We start from the raw sequence: 17603 nt of genomic DNA, 5'->3' as shown, positions 1-17603 counted from the left end.
CTACTTTTTCGAGCAGTATATTTTCTGATTAATTCAAAACAGGGTGGCTACTCCCCGGGAATTCTGCGTGAGTTTTTCTCCATAGACGTGAAAAATTGCAACTTTTATTAATCCAAATCACATTGAATTTATACATATTTATGAATACTAAGAGGCAAGTTTTTCAGTTTATTTTTTTTATTTTTATCGAGGAAGGAACCGAATTCTCTCAGCCCGTTTACTTTGGTAATGTCCTTTGCAGAATAATATCTTACAGATGAAAGATATCATATCTTGAAGATGAATAGGTAAACTTTCGTATGATGAAATTCATGTACAGTTAACAATTTTTCGTAGATTAGAATATAAACCGAAACATTTGTGACTTATGTTTGTGGATATATTTCAAGTTTGAGAGCCTCTCCGATTGCGCAGTGGTAGCGTCGTCGCCTTGTAATCAAGGGGTCCCGGGTAGGAGGCATATAGTGGTTCGGATCCCACTTTAAACTGTAGGTCCAGTCCCGATTAACCTTACTGTGTATAAAGTAGACTTAAAACACCAACTCAGTCTGAGTATGTGAAGTGGCAAATCTAAACTTCGCACCTCAAATTAATTGAATTGGAATTTTTGGATACATTGGAATCACACACATCCTTTATATTGTTAATATATTTGTGTGGGTGGGTGTTGAGAGGGGGTAATACGTAAGTTGAAATCGAGATGACATGTTCTTGTAGCCTTGAATGTTTGGAAAATTCGCCTTGAAAACCGGGAATTATACTTAAATTTTATCACGGTCCTAGAGTATCCACCTTGTAAAAGGTCAGGATGCAAAATATTACATGTGTGTTTTTGACTCATCTGCGTAAGGTGGTAGGAATAAAATATGGGAAATAGTTGCAGTTAATATCCTTCCGCTGAGAGTTTGTGATTGCAGGAGAAAGATGCTTGAACTCGGAGAGAAAAATCACCCAGACTCCTCTCTCTCTCTGATCGTGGATCTCTCCTGGCCTCCCGAGACTGTTACTGGTTGCGGCAAATTATATTTATGTCCTGTTCCCATAGCAACATGGGGGACATTTTGCTCGCAGCAGGATTGTGTCGTACGTCACCAAAAGAGGGAGGGTTAAGACAAGGTGGTGGTGGCGGGGTCGTTTGGGGTCCTGTCTCAAAACGTAGAAAAAGGAAGCGGAAATCTGACGTTGTTAATTTTTTATCAGGTTCCAGGGAAGCCCGAAAGCCACCAAAATCCCAGCGCTGTCTGTTGAGCTCCTCTCGTGAGGTTGACGGCGCAGGGCCCGGTCGAGGTTCGATCTTTCGGTGTGTGACATTCGTTGAGATCGACGAGGATGGGAGTAACACCCACCGGCCGTCCCTTAGGAAATCAAAGGAATAACTTCCGCAACGCATTTTACTGCCGAAGTACTTGGGCTTGGTTCACTCATAGCTCGGTGAACAACTCTGTTGATTTCATCCGAGCTGACACTCAAACCACTTGTGGCACCGAAGGAGCGCGTTAGACAAGAGAAGGCTGCCCGTAACGAGATCAGCAAATGTCTTGTCGAATATATTGCAACACTGAGACAATTATGAACTGATGTATGCTGATGAATGTTCATATCGACTAGCTGGATTTGCACCTCTATTGTTAGTGTGAGTATTATTGTAGCAAACTCTTCCTTTGTAGACAGTTTGAGTGACATCCCCATAGAATGATAAAAAATATTTTCTGGCAGAAGCCTCCCTCTTTTCAAAGTTTGCAAATTTTCGGTCTGCTTACTCTTACTACAGCAGTACCCATATTATTTCCCCATTACTTACTATCATTGCGTAGGATTAAACACAAATGCAATATTCCGTCTTGTAGTTGTCAAGTCTAAGGGAGATTTCACACCGAAGCGACAAGCAACACGTGTCGCTTGAAAGCGAACCCTTAGCTTGTCGCTTTGATGTGAAATCTCCCTTAGCCGTGAAGACAGTTACCGATTTATATTCCACAGTAGACTATGGTAGATCAGGTAAATCTGACCGTGGCGGAGTGGTTATCACAGCGCGCTACTGCGCCAGGGGTCCTAGGTTCGAACCCCAACCGGCATGGATCTTCTTTATGAGTGTCCCTTCATCAATTTCATCATATCATCTCTCAGCCTCGTCGTCGCGATTAGTCCAAAGTGGCGATGCTAAATAACAAAAATCAAAATAAAAAAATGGTAGATCAGATAGAACAAAGTATTGTTTCAGAACCGGCACTTCAGGTCCAGGCCTTCGGATCCGGAACTTTGTATTGTTTCAGAACGGTGCGCCTGCGCACATGCTGCCAACGTGGTCCCTGGATGCTCGTGATCTCCCATATTCGTCGGATTTGGCAATTACCAATTGTTTTAATCGTCAAAATTAATCAATTCAGCATTTTCTCAATCGTTTAGAACAACGCGATCAGTGCGTTCACTCAGGCTTTATACCCGTACAGACAGCCAAATTTCTTCGTGATGGATGTGCGCTGAAAATTAGGGATTCCTTCCTTCACACAGATTTGGATTTCTATTGCATGCATTCCTTAAATCTTCCGGTCGCACTAGGCATGCAGACAAGAATGTATGGGAACAGGTTGAAGCTCTCTATCGAACTTCATAATGATAGTAGAGCCGGGAACAATTACCCTTATCCAAGGATCACAAGATTGGTTATCGGGCGACAGCTGGTTCATTTTGCGTAGCACTGGATGAGCGTAACGGGTAGTTGTTACGTTGATGACCGTAACTGATACTTTTTACGTAGGTATAATTTTATATGAACGTCAGCCGCAACTATGATCCTTTTGTAAAGTAATAGTAATTTTTAATCAACATAACGTCACTTTCTTTACAGTGTTCATCGCATAACTATGTATGAGGAAGGGAACTGTCGAATTATTAATGGAACTGGTTTTACACTGCAGATCACTGTTCTGAACCTATTAAAATAATAATAAAAAAAATAAAATTAAATGATAAAGTGTGTGTCTGTGCATATTTTTTTTTTACCAAAGCGTTGATTGATGATAAAAACTTGTGAATAAACACTCCGACCACAATGAAATGATTAGGTCTTTCTTTCAAGGTAATAATGTTGTAAAGATGACTCGAATAAAGTATTCTAATGTTCCTGTGAATAAGATATTTCTTAAAATAGTTAATTGTCAGGGAGCAAAAACATCAACCCAGTCAACACCCTTATTGTGGAGCGTGCAATTCTATTAATAATTACAGGGTAAGTCCTCTTTTTTTAAAAAAAAAAATGCTATATTTTCCTTATTTTGAGCAATAATGGTGAGAAATGCTACCGTAGTATTCTGGCGGCATATACTAACAAAAAATGTTATTTTCAATGTTAAAACGCACGAACGAATGTTCTATTAATGAAATAAAAACTACGCGAGTGGTACATGTGTTCCACACGACTCCAGGCGAGATGGACACAACGGGAGTTCTAGGCCTGCACTAGAACAGGATTCCGAACTAACAAGCCCACTCGAAATTTTTTTAAAACCCAGTGGGTTTTTTCATTAACTTTGGTATTTCGATGATTTCTGTATATGAGTCGATCAAAACCTGCTTTCTGACTCTTTCAAAACTGTATTTAATTGTGAAACTGAAGCGCCCTGGATCGAAACACAATTTCGTAATGAAGTAAAGCCTTAAGCTTAAATTTTTTCTCTGTTATCGGATACCTAGAAATCAACACCGCACTCTAATTTTATGAATATACAAATATAAATGATTTCACTTATTTATTTTTATTTATTTATTTTATTTTATTTTTTATCTTTATGCTTATTATAATTATTGCTTTCTCATTGTTGACAATTTCAGTGTAAAATGGCCACCTGTGCTGTATCTGAAATTTTCTCAAATAAATAAATAAATAATGTGACTACTTACTTATATGTAAACAAACTAGCTCGTCTTTCCCGAATGGACCCTGCTCCAACTCTTCTCAAACTCGGGGAAAGAAGAACAAGGCTTCGAAGATACCTCCGACTAGGCCAACACTACCACGTCACGCTACAACGATCTATTTACATTCAGTAGCATTATCTCAAGAGTGCCTCTGGTTCTATGGTCATATCTACAAATATTCTCTTTTTCTCGGTACTTACTTATTCTCCCCTCTGTTTCTCTCTTTTTTGCCTGTTTCTGTATTTCCACCCTTTCTCTCTATCCTTCATTCTGTCTCTGTATCTCTCTTCCTTTCTTTTCTTTCTCTGTTCCTCTCTCTATTCTTCTTATTTCTTTCTTCCCCTGTTTTCTATATTTATTTCTTCATGTTTCTCCATGTCTTTATTTATCTTTTCCTTCTCTCTTTCTCTGCTGTATTCTGATAAAATCATTGTCACTAACACTCTCTATCCTTCGTTCTGTCTCTTCATATCTTTCTTTTCTCTTTCTGTTCCTCCCTCTGTTCGTATTACTTCCCCAGTTGTCTATATTTATTTCTTCACATGTTCCTCCATGTATTTATTTCTCTTTCCCTTCTCTTTTATTCTGCTGGGCCTCCCCCATGACGCAATGGTAGCGTCATTGCCTTGTAATCAAGGGGTCCGATACCCGGTGGAGGCAAAAGTGATTCGGATCCCACTTTAAACTGTAGGCCCAGTTCCGATTAGCCTTACTGTGCATAAAGTGGACTTAAAAACAGCAACTCAAACCAAACCCTTTTTCTCTGCTGCATTCTGCTGAAACCATTGTCCTGACACACACTATCCTAAGTTCTGTCTCTTCCTATCTTTCTGTTGTTTTACTGTTCCTCTCTCTCTGTTCTTCGTATTTCTTACTTCACATGTTTCTCCATGTCTTTATTCTCTTTCCCTCCTCTCTTTCTTTGCTGCATGCTGATCAAGAACCATTGTCACTAACATTCAGAGAATATTAAATAAATAAAATGTTAATATTGAACACAGTTCAATGTAGCTCAACGGCTCAGCTAACAAACAGAATGTTCGTAGAATATACTATGGCAAAGACGAAAGTAAAGCACCTAAAAGTACAAGAACAGCCCCATTATTATCATTCACTCACATCTGGACAGATCCATTTGTCTAAATCTGTGGCTTGAAGGGTGTCTAAATCTGTGGCTTGAAGGGTGGCCCGGGTTTTAGAGTGGGGAGAAGTGGAGCATAAGGTCAAAGCAGGAATGAAAAATCTAGCCCGGAACATAAAACTGCTCGCAGTCACGTTCTCTGGAGGAAGTTAAGAGTGTATCAGGTGGCTTGCAAGACACAAATTCGGCTGTTTCAGTAAGCCTGCATGATTTCCTGCTAAATTATGGATTAGGCGTGCCTGCTTCCACCCACCCCTTTTCCAGCTTCTTTCATGAATGTGCCGGATTTTTTCCTTTGAAAAAAATCACCCGCGTATCTTCCATGCATTCTACTCCAATGGAGGAAGCTTTATCAAATATTCTTTCATAATTCCGTTTGTGTAGCTTATACGTGTATGTGATGTGATTTGTGATTTTAAAATTTTGGGTGCGTCAGCACTTAGGCTATTTTGCACCCGTCACCTTATACGGGGTCCAGCCCCTTATCTTTACAAAGAACAACTCTAACGTTGCATAAGTAAAATCTTAAAAGCTTAAAATGTTCTGACTTTCGTTAAAAGCTGAGGCTGTAAAGGGGCACTCAGCACACACAAGGACAAAAAAAACAGGACAACACACACAAAATTATACTGGCCAGAGTGCCAGTCGCCAGAGCCTCGTTCGTCTGCAAAACGCAGTCCAGGGTGTACTAACGTGGAAGTGAGGTTGACAGTTGGGTGTACTACGTAGAAAATCACCCCTTACACCCCACGTGTATGTGGACGGAGAGATAGAAGTTAACCAATCTTTCTTTGAAGCCACATCGGTTGTTGAGGCGTTGAGTGCAACTTGCATTCTCTCCACTGAAGGATCTGCGTTCGATTTTTATTTTATTTGGTTCATTTCACTTTGCTTTTCTGCCACTTTTGACTAATCGCGAAGATGATACGATGTGACGAAATTGATGAAAGGAACACTCGCAAATACCAGACCGCGATTCGGACACGAGACCCCTGGCGCCATAGCGCGCTGTCCTAACCACTTCGCCACGGAGGTCGGCGGGATCCGGGTTCGAGCCGTGGCCAGTTTCATGTAATCATTCATGCTCATCGTTACGATTTACGATTTGCCTACAGAGGCAGAAAAACTACGTAAATTATTAAAAATACCTTTTCTCTGCAGGCTTAAGAATAAGTTTATGTGCTAAGATTCGTGAACCCCTATTCCGGTCCATTTTTTACTATTTGATCCTCCGTGCACGTTGGCAAATGCTGAATGATGCGTTCTTATGCCTTTGTTTATTCGTTATGGCACCTATGTAATGGAAATATATATTTCTTGTCTTACGTATATTTGATTTATTTTACTTTGCTTTTCTGCCACTTTTGACATCGTGACGATGAGGATGAGTGATGATATGAAATTGATAAAAAGGGGCATTCGCAAAGAACACTCATTCCGGGATTCGAACCCGGGACCTCTGGCGTCGTAGCGCGCTCTGCTAACCACTCCGCCACAGAGGTCGACGTTTGTGTATTTCTCTTAAATTGTTTAGTCTCGGTAATATTTAACCACCAAAAGTTCCACAAGAAAACCCCATTTCAGAAATGAACGCAATTTACACAATCGTTATTTTTACATCATGAATACATTCTGAACATTTCGCTGCCGAGCCTTATGCGTGTGAGCGGAGCACGTAATTTTATTTTCGGATACGTTTCAGTTTCCCCTCATTGGTGGAGCCGTCTCTCGTTGCTACTTGCGCAGAGACTTGTTTTCGTTCACCTGCTCCACAGTTAGCTGGGACAGAGTATAGATTGAAGAAGAGACTCTACCAAACCGTGATTACGAAAAATAGAGCTCCGCTTCAGGACACGACAACCGTGAAAAACGAAAAGAAGAAACTGCCACTTGTAGGTTTAAATGTACAGCAGTCTCGAACAGGAAAAGGAGTTCCTGTATTGGAAACGTATTATTTAGTTTCGCGAGCTGTACTTATCATTCTTCATAGCTTCAGATGCATTGATTTTCGGAAGTAGACACTCAATATTGCACACCCATCAATTTTATGCTCGTTTCTGCCTCTTCGCGTAACAAAACAGCGTGGTCTTCAAGAACATTACTAAATATTTATTTTAAATTACAGCCTGCACCGCGGCGAAAACAGTAGAGTTCCTAAATTCGCAAAGTAAACTAGTAGAATTGAACTGTAGCGAGTTCAATCTGGGACACTCCTATGGTGTTGTAGTAACGCTGTCGCCTTGTAACCAAGGAGCCCCGGGCTCGATTGCCAGCGGAGCTGCATTGCACACATAAATCAAACTTTGCCAAACAGTTTGTTTTTGTCTACTTTATATCCAGATAGAGTACACTCTGTCTCTGGGATCTATGGAACAAGGCATAACAGTAGAGAAGGGGAGAAAGCGAGTGCGAGCTGCTACAAACTGGTGGTAGCACTCACTTCCCCTCTCATGCGTTCATTGCCCGAACCCTTGCGAGTCCCACTTGCGCAGATGACGTAAAACAAAACCAATCAATTCGTTATTTTTTCAGGCAACTGGTAACGAAATGAAGGTATTTTTGCAGTGTCCCTTCATCCATCTCATCATCATTCATCCTCGTCTTTGCGATTAGCCAAAAGTGACAGAGATGCGAAGTAAATTAAACTAAGTCAGTCAATCGTTCCCAAGCGATATGTGTCGCGTGTCGCTTCGATCTGAAATCTTCTCTAGATTTTGTCTGTATTCATTACTATATATTATATTGCCTTGTTTTCCAACTGGAAAAAATAACCCAGCCCTTTTTGCATTTAATTTGTATGTACATTGTTATTCAGTCAATAGTTTGTGTTTTTTATTCTGTAACGGCTGCTCTTTTTTTAAGCATCCATTTAAACTTCCGTACTTGGCACCTTCGTTGTGAACGTGATTTCCCCTTTTGAACCCCCCCCCCCCTTTTGTTTCCAACTTTTTTTCCCTCCCTGTCTTTCTTACATCTTCTTTAACTTTCATATTACCTTCCCCTTTCAGTAATGCCTTTTGTGTTCCGTCTGCCCCCTCCTCCTCCCATCTATTTCCTTTCGTTTGAAAGAGCGTATGTGTGTGTGTGTGTGTCGGTTGCTATCGATCGCTCGCTCCCCTTACTTATCGCTAGCCCCTACAGGCTGGGCCGTGACGCGGCGGTGCGGGGGAGAAGGGTGGGGGACGGTACTTGAAAAGTCTGTCTATCTGCTCCCTGTGCTGCGGGAAGAAGTGCCTCGATTTAGGCACAGTTCTCCTTAATTATCTGCAAGGGAGAAATAAACGGAGTTGCTGCGAAGAAGAGGGGGGTGGGTGGGCCGTGATAGCGGTCAAAATCTGCGCGGCATTCACTCTTGAGCGGAGGGTGGTTTGGCTGGCAGGCTGTCGCCTTGGTTATTGCAAACCGTTCCGACGCCGAGAGGAATTGTCCTCTTGTTCTTGCGTCGAAGTAAAGTTATTTTGTGCCTCGAACGCCGAGAGAGAAGTTGGCAACGAAATGCCTTTCCATGCAAATAACCCGCATTGAACTCAAACGTTTGTATTTCCTGACTGGGTGTTCAGAAAATATGTCTCACGCGTGCGACTTGTAATGGTGAGTGATTTCGTGAGAGCAAATCGAGTCTGTCTACTTTTGCTGTCCAATTGTTGGTTCTGTCAGCTCAGGTAAAAATGTGTTGGCGAAGAATAAAATTATAATCAAATTTTATAACGGCCAAACTGTCGGAAAGCTTCCCGTTTTTTCTCAGTAAACTAGACTCCGACATTGTAAAACCGTAACCATTTGCCCCGTCTATACTCTGTCCCGGCTATCTCTGGAGCAAGCGAACGAAAACAAGTCTCTGCGCAAGTAGTGACGCGAGACGGCACCACCAATGAACGCTTGAGAGGAAACGGGATTGCGTGGAAGGGGGGAAGCGACTGCAGTTACCAACCTTCTCAGCAGCGTGTACTGCTTCGCTTCTTTTTCTCCCGTCTTTCTTTCCTTCTTCTACTCGACCTAGAGATACCGAAAACGGAGTATAGTTCGCTGCACCTTTTGGCTGTCTTTGCACTCACGCGTCTAATTGGTTACAAACTGCAACACAGTGTCGCCTACTTCGTTGATTTGTGTCACGTAGTGTATTTGGTGTCTCCACCGTTTGCACTACGTTCTGGAACGGTGTACAGTCTGGTGTATGATCACGTGGTACGTACTAACCAATCAAGTGAACGATGAAAACGGCAGATAGGCATTTGTTGAACCTATTTTTTACTTGAACACCGCTTGGCCTCCCCGATCGCGCAGTGGTAAAGTCGTTGCCTTGTAATCACGGAGTCCCGGGTTCGATACCCGGTGGAGGCACATAGTGGTTCAGATCCCACTTGAAACTGTAGGTCCAGCCCCGATTAGCCTTACTGTGCATAAAGTTGACTTAAAACACCAAATCAATCAATCAATCAATTGCACACCGCTATTCGTCTATTTGGTTGAGCACGGTTTCTTTGCACCAGCCTGACACCCGGGATAGCCTACACCTGCTGTGCACCTTGTATCAAAAAATGCAGCGAACTATACGGGTCTAATGAGTATGACCTGTTTTTAGTGCAAATAGACATTGTTTTGCTATAGAAATATCATAAGAACCAAGTGTTGCTGCAATTTGCAGTAACTCTTGAAGCATTGGGATATTATATAAATAATATACATATCCCCTCCACACAAGATCCAAAAAATTAGTAACCAGAGAGGAATCCCCCCTTCAAATACCATCCTGATTCCATGGATTTTTCTTCTGACTACCAAGATTCAATTACGGTTCCAAGCGAGCGTATTTATCTGTTTTCCTAATTCTTGGTGCCTTTGAAAACTATCTGTCCTCCATGACGTAAAATGCAACCAGAGCTTGATGCTGATCACATCGCCTCCATGTAGTACGTAGATCGACAGCGGACACATTCCATATGCTCAATGAATAATTGGAGAGGGGCAGTGGTATTTCCATATTAACCATATTCAATGACTAGAAACTAATAAATATATATCCGCATTAATTTTAAGTCCGAGACTGTTAACCTATGATGGACCAGAAACACATGGAAAAAACAAAGATACAACGGGTCAGTTTTAACATCCTCAAGTTAAAAGAATTAACTCGTCAAGGAGTAGCTAGCTGCCTCTACTGCTATTAATGCTGTAAAAATTACATTCTAATGTTTTGAATAAGTTTGTATGTGAGGAACATATTCATCTTTGCAGTCATCGATACGGGTTAATGAATGAACATTAATTTTGTATTAGGGCCTCCCCGTAGTGGTAACATTGCTGCTTTGTAATCAAGGGGTCTCGGGTTCGATACCCGGTGGGTGGAGGCACAAGTGGTTCGGATCCCACTTTAAACTGTAGGTCCAGTCCCGATTAGCTTTACTGTGCATAAAGTGGACTTAAAACACAAACTCAATTAATTTTGTCTTATGATTCTGTTAAAACTGTCGCCAAATGTAGAAATTCTACTTTAATTTATTTCAAATCTCCCCATGCAATTTTTATATGCTTGTGTGATGGGTATATCAGTTTAGGATTGTTCTAGAACAGCAGGAACGCAAAAGATTCCGCTCAGATTGTGGGGATTGATAATGATTTGTTTTCCAGAACTATGTGAGAACATCAAATGTATTAAGATACATTGAAATTTCATATGTAATTGAAACATGTTTGCAGAAAATGTTTCAGCACATCTGTAGTTTTATATAAATGTCTGCAATTTCAAGAAAGACTCAGCGTGACTGTAATGCGATCCAGTGAGTGCGGTGTATGCGTTTGCATTATTCGTCTCCTGCCCCTGGTTTGCACGGAACTTGATACTGTTCATGCATCTAGATTATGGTAGCTGACTGTTGCAAAGCTCGTGTTTCACAAGCTGAATAATTCGAAGATAATAAGCTTTAGAAGAAGCAAAATGCCAATTCAGGTATCGACTTTTCACTATATCGAAGTATAGGTATTGGCATGACATTTACATCTACAAATACATCGTGCAAACATTTAACTCATAGTAACGCATGTAAAGCTCAAACATAACCTATTTTAAAGTTGCTTCCATAGAAACCATCAACATAGCATATAGTTCCTCCATGCACTCTGTTATACACCAACTAACTCACAGAACATCCCCTCAAATTATATTAAAAAAGAAGTAATCATGTTGGTTTGAGTGTCCCGCAAAGTCCTTGCATGATTACGAACATTTCTACCTTCTCTGATGTTTTTAAGATAGAGGAGTGAAACTTATGGCAAAGTGTGGGAACAAAAATGTAACGCGCCGTGTGATCAAGGGGTCCCGGTTCGTTACCCGGTGGAGGCAACAGTGGTTCGGATCCCACTTTAAACTCTTGGCCCAGTCCCTATTAACCTTTCTGTGCATAAAGTGGACTTAAAACAACAAATCAATTAAATCAACAAAGGAGCTTTCCCCCGTGGCGGAGTGGTTAGCACATCGCGCTACGACGCCAGGGTTCCCGGGTTCGAATCCCGACCTGGGCATGGATGTTTGCGAGAGTCCATACATCGATTTCACCATATCATCTCTCATTCCCGTCTTCGCAAATTAGCCAAAAGTGGCACAAAAGCGAAGTAAAAACAAAGCAAATCACATCAATCAACAAAGGTAACGAGACAGGCCAGCGACAGCGTCAGAGGGGCGGACGCCCCCAGTCAACCAGTCTTTGCTCCCCAGCAGGCAAAAATTATATAAATATGTGTTATTTTAGTCCAAATATAATGATTGTACTTAGTGATATAATACTCGGGGTATTGCATGTAACTAAATCCGAGAAAATATCCCCATCTGCCTACCCCACTAATTGGGGGAGGGGGGCGGTGGGAAAGAAGTAGCGGTTTCCTGCGTAAATTAAAAGGTTGATATATTCATTAATTTGGTTTACCTTGCTTTTCAGCCACTTTTGGCTAATCGCGAGGATGGATGATGGTGATATGAGATTGATGAAGCGACACTTACAAAGAACACCTATGCCGGTGCGCGCTACAAAGAACACCTATGCCGGTGCGCGCTGTGCTAGCCACTCCGCCACGGAGGTCGGCTGTAGACGAAAAGGAAAGTACTGTCTGGAGATTTGAGACGTCTTGGCCGGAACGCAGTCCGATGATATTTGCCTTAAGTGCGTGTGGTGCTGATGTAATTATAAACATCCCCCCCACCCCCACACACAGTTAGGGCCAACGTGAAGAATTGCCAAGGCGTCAATCTTGAGGTGTCAGGTGAACACCGCACTTGCGACGACCGGTATTTGCGTGCTCGCTTGTCACATGAAAAGGGACCGGCGGGCGTGCAGGGGGTGTGGTTAGGGAGGGGTTGCCCACGTTCGAAGCAATCTTAACGTTGATGTAAAATCCGATATTGAGTGCGGCAAGAGAGGACTCGGGAGCTCGGCCTGGATTATGTCGTTATGAGAAATCGAAACAGGCGGGGGGAAAAAAATTGTCGTGACCAGGGGTGTACGCCTTCGTGGTAACACCAGCCACGCATGGCGAGCCCCCCCCCCCCCCCGCGCCAAACAGCATTACGACAACATGAGATTTGTCACCCTTTGCCGCCACGCCCTCTTGCCAAAAGCGCGATGAAAATGATAAGCGCGACAATGGTATATATTTTCCACATATGCTTCGTCATTCGGTTACCCTTGTCAGGGGAGGGGGACTTTTTCTCTGAGCCGGGTGCCCGGAAATTAACTTACGAAATGAAGTTATTTTTTCATGTTGGTTTTGAGACGAGCCGAATATCCTGGCCCCTGCTGTGGGTGTCCAAGTAGACCAGAAACCAAGAATTCTTACTCGCGCAACCTACATTTCAAATCTTAATTTCTCCAATAACTAACACTTAGTGAAGCTTTTAACTGTGCTAATTAGTTTCTAGAAGCTTCGAACTTACTTCTACAATCATTTCCAGTATTCTAAAATACTTCCTAATACTCCCATAAAAGTTGCGAGAAATCATTAAACATTCGGAATCGTTACCCTTCTTAAAATCCTAAAATCAGATGACTACCGCCCAGTTTATTTAAAATAATAAATATTTGATGTATTGTTTCAAATTGTAACGTTTAATTAAAATTTCAAGCCGATTAAAAACAGAATGTTTTAGTTGTATTTCCACAAAAAAATTACCCCTTCCCATCTTTTTTCTTACTTCTATTTATTACAATATTTTTTAATAAGCCCCATGGGACGCGAGGCCTGGAGCGATCATCACCCCTCCCCCTTGCTACGCTTCTGCCTGTAATACAAGATCCATAGTGTTCTTTATATCAAACGAGTAACCAAAAATCATCAAGCCTTTTCCCATTTATCCACAACTCTACTTCTAATTAAGAATTTACTATAATCTATTTCTATATATTTTCATCCTTTGAGAAATAAAGAGGATAGCCTAAATCATATTCTTCCATACACAATAAAAATTTCATGTAAAATGTTGAAGTAGGTTAATTTATGAATCTTTCAATATCAATTATGGAGCAAAATTATTGGCATGCTTTGAATGTGCAATCCAGACAAATCCTTCAGCCTCATCCCAAAATTTCCTGGCATGGTTGTTCTGAAAATGGTGTGTGTATTCATCAGAAATGTCTTTTTCTTGTTAGAGATGTATTTAATTTATGAATATGAAAATTAATTTTTAAATATTTCTCTCTCTCTCTCCAGGTGCAGCTAACCATCAGGACATTACCGGAACTCCCCTCAGGGGCCAAGTACAAATGTGTTTTCGGCGAAGCAGAGCCAATTGATGCTTCTGTAACATCTTTTGGTCTCTCCTGTCCAACTCCACCTGTTTCCGTGAGGCCAGGCATCTCGGATGACAGAGATCATGTGCTTGTCCCTTTATCCGTCCGTTCTTCGGAGACCAACAAGGATTTTGTCAGTCGCAATTTTGCCTACTATGACTGCGGACGTCACCTTACTTGCATGGACTGCGTGAAATCCCAGTGGGCATGCAATTGGTGTGTCTACGAGAACAAGTGTACGCACAATACATCTTCCTGCCAACGTACGGTGATCAGTGGAGAAAACGTAAGCATCCTCCATATGCTTCAACAGGTATTCACCTTTTTCTCTTCTCCCTTTTGCTAAGGATGTTCAAAAGCTTGCAGTAAATTTTCCTGATAATTTTGATATCACTTCAGTTTCCTCCAATATTTTTTTTTTGCCCATTTTTTTTTTTAAATTTCTCCAGAAATCCACCCCCACAAATGTCCTTGAACCAGTTAAGAAATATTATAATTCTAGCTTAATAAGTTGCACTTATGCTATCCGTGTTGAAAGCCACTGAGTTTCTGTATCAGTTGTTTTCTTATCTGTCCTACTGTAATATCCCAATGGGATGAAAGGGCCACCGTGGCGGAGTGGTTAGCACATTGTGCTACGACGTTGGAGGTCCCGGCCTGGGCATGAATGATTGTGAGTGTCCATTCATCAATTTTATCATATCATCAGTCATCCCCACCTTCGCAATTAGCCAAAAGTGGCAGAAAAGCGAAGTAAAATAAAGTAAAGTAAACCAATGGGATGAAAGTCTGTAGCTATACAAGTGCCTAAGGCTCAGCTTTACCTTTGACCGACACTAGCAAATCAGTTTTCTAACGTTGTTCTCCTTTCCAAAAACCTCTATGGTATTTCAAAAGCTGAAAAAAATGCATATCCTTAGAATTACTTCTAGACCATTTGAATCTTTGTGCAGTTTGCTTGCTCCAATGTCTAGATATTCTCAATAGTTTTAACAGGATTACGTAGCCATGAAACTATTGAGAATATCTAGACAGCAAACCACACGAAGATTCACATGAGTTCTAGAAGTAATTCTAAGGATATGTAATTTTTCCAATTTTGGAATATCATTGCATTTTTACAAAAGGAGAAATATTCGAAGATGGCTTTTCTGGCGTCAGCCAAAGATCTAGCTGAGACGTAAGATGTATAATTTGATGATACCCCAGACCAATACTTAACTTTCAAGAAGAATTTATTTTCCTGAATGTAATTAAATTGAAATTATATATTAGAGTTTGCAACATATTTTGAAAATAAATTAAATTTAAAGTTTGTGCTAAATGTTCTTAAACAGCTCAAAGTAGCATATTTCTGGAATGCACAAGACAGTACATTCATGTGACTTTGGGACTAAATAATAGTCACATTTGATTCTTTGGTTATTTTACAGACAATGCTCACCAATTTATCATTATTCAGGAAGTCATGCTTGAGTCACTGTAGAGGTCATTCGTGGAGTGATTTATTGAAACTCTGTTGATAGTGTTCCAGTGAAGCTTGGGAATACTGTAACCTTTATTTCTTTTGAGATTCTTACACAGTATACATTTTGTAAATGTTTTGTTTATTGTGTTGACCATCATGCAGACATTAGAGATAGAACATTTTTTTTCTCATTGCTTACCACACTATTATTTTGTCATTTGTGCTTCAATTTATTCTGTCTCTCTCTCTCATCTGTCATCATTATATTAGAAACTACTTAAATATGTCATTGCTTGTTCGACCCCCCCCCCCCCGTTCCTTGCAAGCAGCACGTTCAAAATTATATTCCTGGGAACACAGATTGAGGCAGAACATCAGTCATCACTTCAGCTTACTCTGCTTATATTTTCATCAAAGATGTTGGATAAATACTTAATATAGGAATATTTCCGGTCATAACCAACTAACTCTCTTGTATTCACAAACATGAAAATCGTATCTTCACAAGCTTCTTATATATCAGGATGAAAATCAGCAATATCTTTTATCCCTCTTTCTTTTATTTATTATTATCAGCAAAAAATAAAATTGGTACTTTGCAAATATATGATAGGCACTGATATCAAAATTTCTGAACACCAAGAAATTCCATTTTTGAACATCCTTGCATATTTACCTTTGGTGCCCTTTATTGTACTTACATTATGGATTTTTTGGAAATATTTACAGTTCAAAATGAAAGTCAGAAGATTTTGGTAAGATATGTATTAATCAAAATACTTATTTGCATTAAGAAAGATTTCTTTAAAATGTTGTGGTACCTTTAGTAATTTAATTTTTGCATAGCTATTTTCATGTTTTTTTACTATTATATGTGGTGTTTCCTGCACGAATGTGTAAAACATTTAAGAGCTACTCATATGCACATGAAACATGTGAACGTATCTGTGTACCTGTTTATTTTGCTCGATTAAATTTGGTGACTGCTGTCACCATCCATATCAGAACAGGGGTCACTGAAATTAATCAAGCAAAACTGCATGCAAAGTCCCCTAACGTGGATTAAGAGCTACGTTATTCTTCAAGCTAATTGAAAGTATTTTGGCAAACATTTTTCACTCTTATACTTCTGTTGATAACAAGAATAATGCAGTATATTCTTTTATCCTAGTGATAGATAACCTGCTGGGTGGAAGACATCGCTATTTCTTTCATTCTCTGTTGCTATTTCTTTACATAATAGAAGTAAATGAATGTCTTCAATCTGTAATTTTGTGACGAAAATTTAAAATGAGACACACAGGGAAAATAGAATATGAATACCCAAAGAAAATTTCATTTCATCCAGTTTTTAATTAATCTAATATGGAAAGAGAGATAGAGAAATAGGCAAGGCGTGAAAGATATTAATACTCTTATATTGGGTCAATTGGTCACATTGCATCACATGAATTGTTCAAACTTTACTTTCTTTCAGTGATAGTTAATAGCAGTCATGATAAAATGTATAGTACTGCATATAATTTACATGTATAATCTTAGTCATTGGTAGATATTACTAATATTTAGCATTGAGTTTGACTGTATGTGTTTAGCTGTCACAAATGCATGTAATAGAAACTATCTAAATGTTATTGTTGATGTTAGTGAAAATGTGTAAGATGGTATTATTTATCTAAAATTAATTGTTGTGTCTGTTCACTTCACTTATTTAAAAATGGATTGTTACATAGAAATATGTTGTTATACATATTTGAAAAATGTAATCAGTTTCATATATACTTTGCCATGCCAGTTCATAAAAAAAAAACTTTCAAGATGTTAACTGAGTTAGAATTCTGTTTGTCTCCAAGTCATATTAATTATATGTGCTATGATATAATTACCATCACATATTTCTCCTATATCTATCATGTAGAAATGAATTAATGATTTATTTTTGTTTGTACTTGCAGAATCCAGCACACTTGATAACACATGGTGCAAACTTCTGCCCTCGATTTCGTCACCCCAATGAAGATATATTGCTTCCAAATAATGTCCTTAAAGAAATTGTTTTGGAAGTGGAGAACTTGCCTCATCCTCAACCAGGGCATTCAGGTTTCCAATGCATTGTCAACATTGAAGGAGCAAATATGATGGTTCCAGCAAGAGTTGAATCCAACCGGTTTATAGTATGTGACAAAACTACGGTATGTTAAAGTAAAATTCATTGTACTTATACTAAACATTAGCAAGGAAAGCATATTAGAATGTGTTGTAGTAGAATAATGGAACAATTTTTGTCAACGCAGTGTCT

The 17603-nt window shown here is 39.9% G+C and overlaps 1 protein-coding gene across 7 annotated transcripts in view; it reads left to right on the top strand.

The window, feature by feature from the left end:
- The window catches only part of PlexB (plexin B), a 498951-nt gene that overhangs the window by 446229 nt on the left and 35119 nt on the right, over positions 1–17603 (top strand). For 5 of the 7 annotated variants that reach the window (XM_083117847.1, XM_083117846.1, XM_083117849.1 and 2 more), the window contains exons 7-8: positions 13757–14149; positions 17260–17496. In XM_083117847.1, the coding sequence (XP_082973973.1) occupies positions 13757–14149; positions 17260–17496 (630 nt within the window). The remainder of the gene's footprint in view (positions 1–13756; positions 14150–17259; positions 17497–17603) is intronic. The other 2 variants (XM_083117851.1, XM_083117848.1) reach the window with 1 other exon arrangement.

This window comes from Lepisma saccharinum, chromosome 2 (assembly GCF_977018435.1).
Source record: "Lepisma saccharinum chromosome 2, izLepSacc3.1, whole genome shotgun sequence".
NCBI lineage: Eukaryota > Metazoa > Arthropoda > Insecta > Zygentoma > Lepismatidae > Lepisma > Lepisma saccharinum.
The sequence above is the reverse complement of the archived record's forward strand: the minus strand, read 5'-3'. Positions and strand labels throughout refer to the sequence as shown.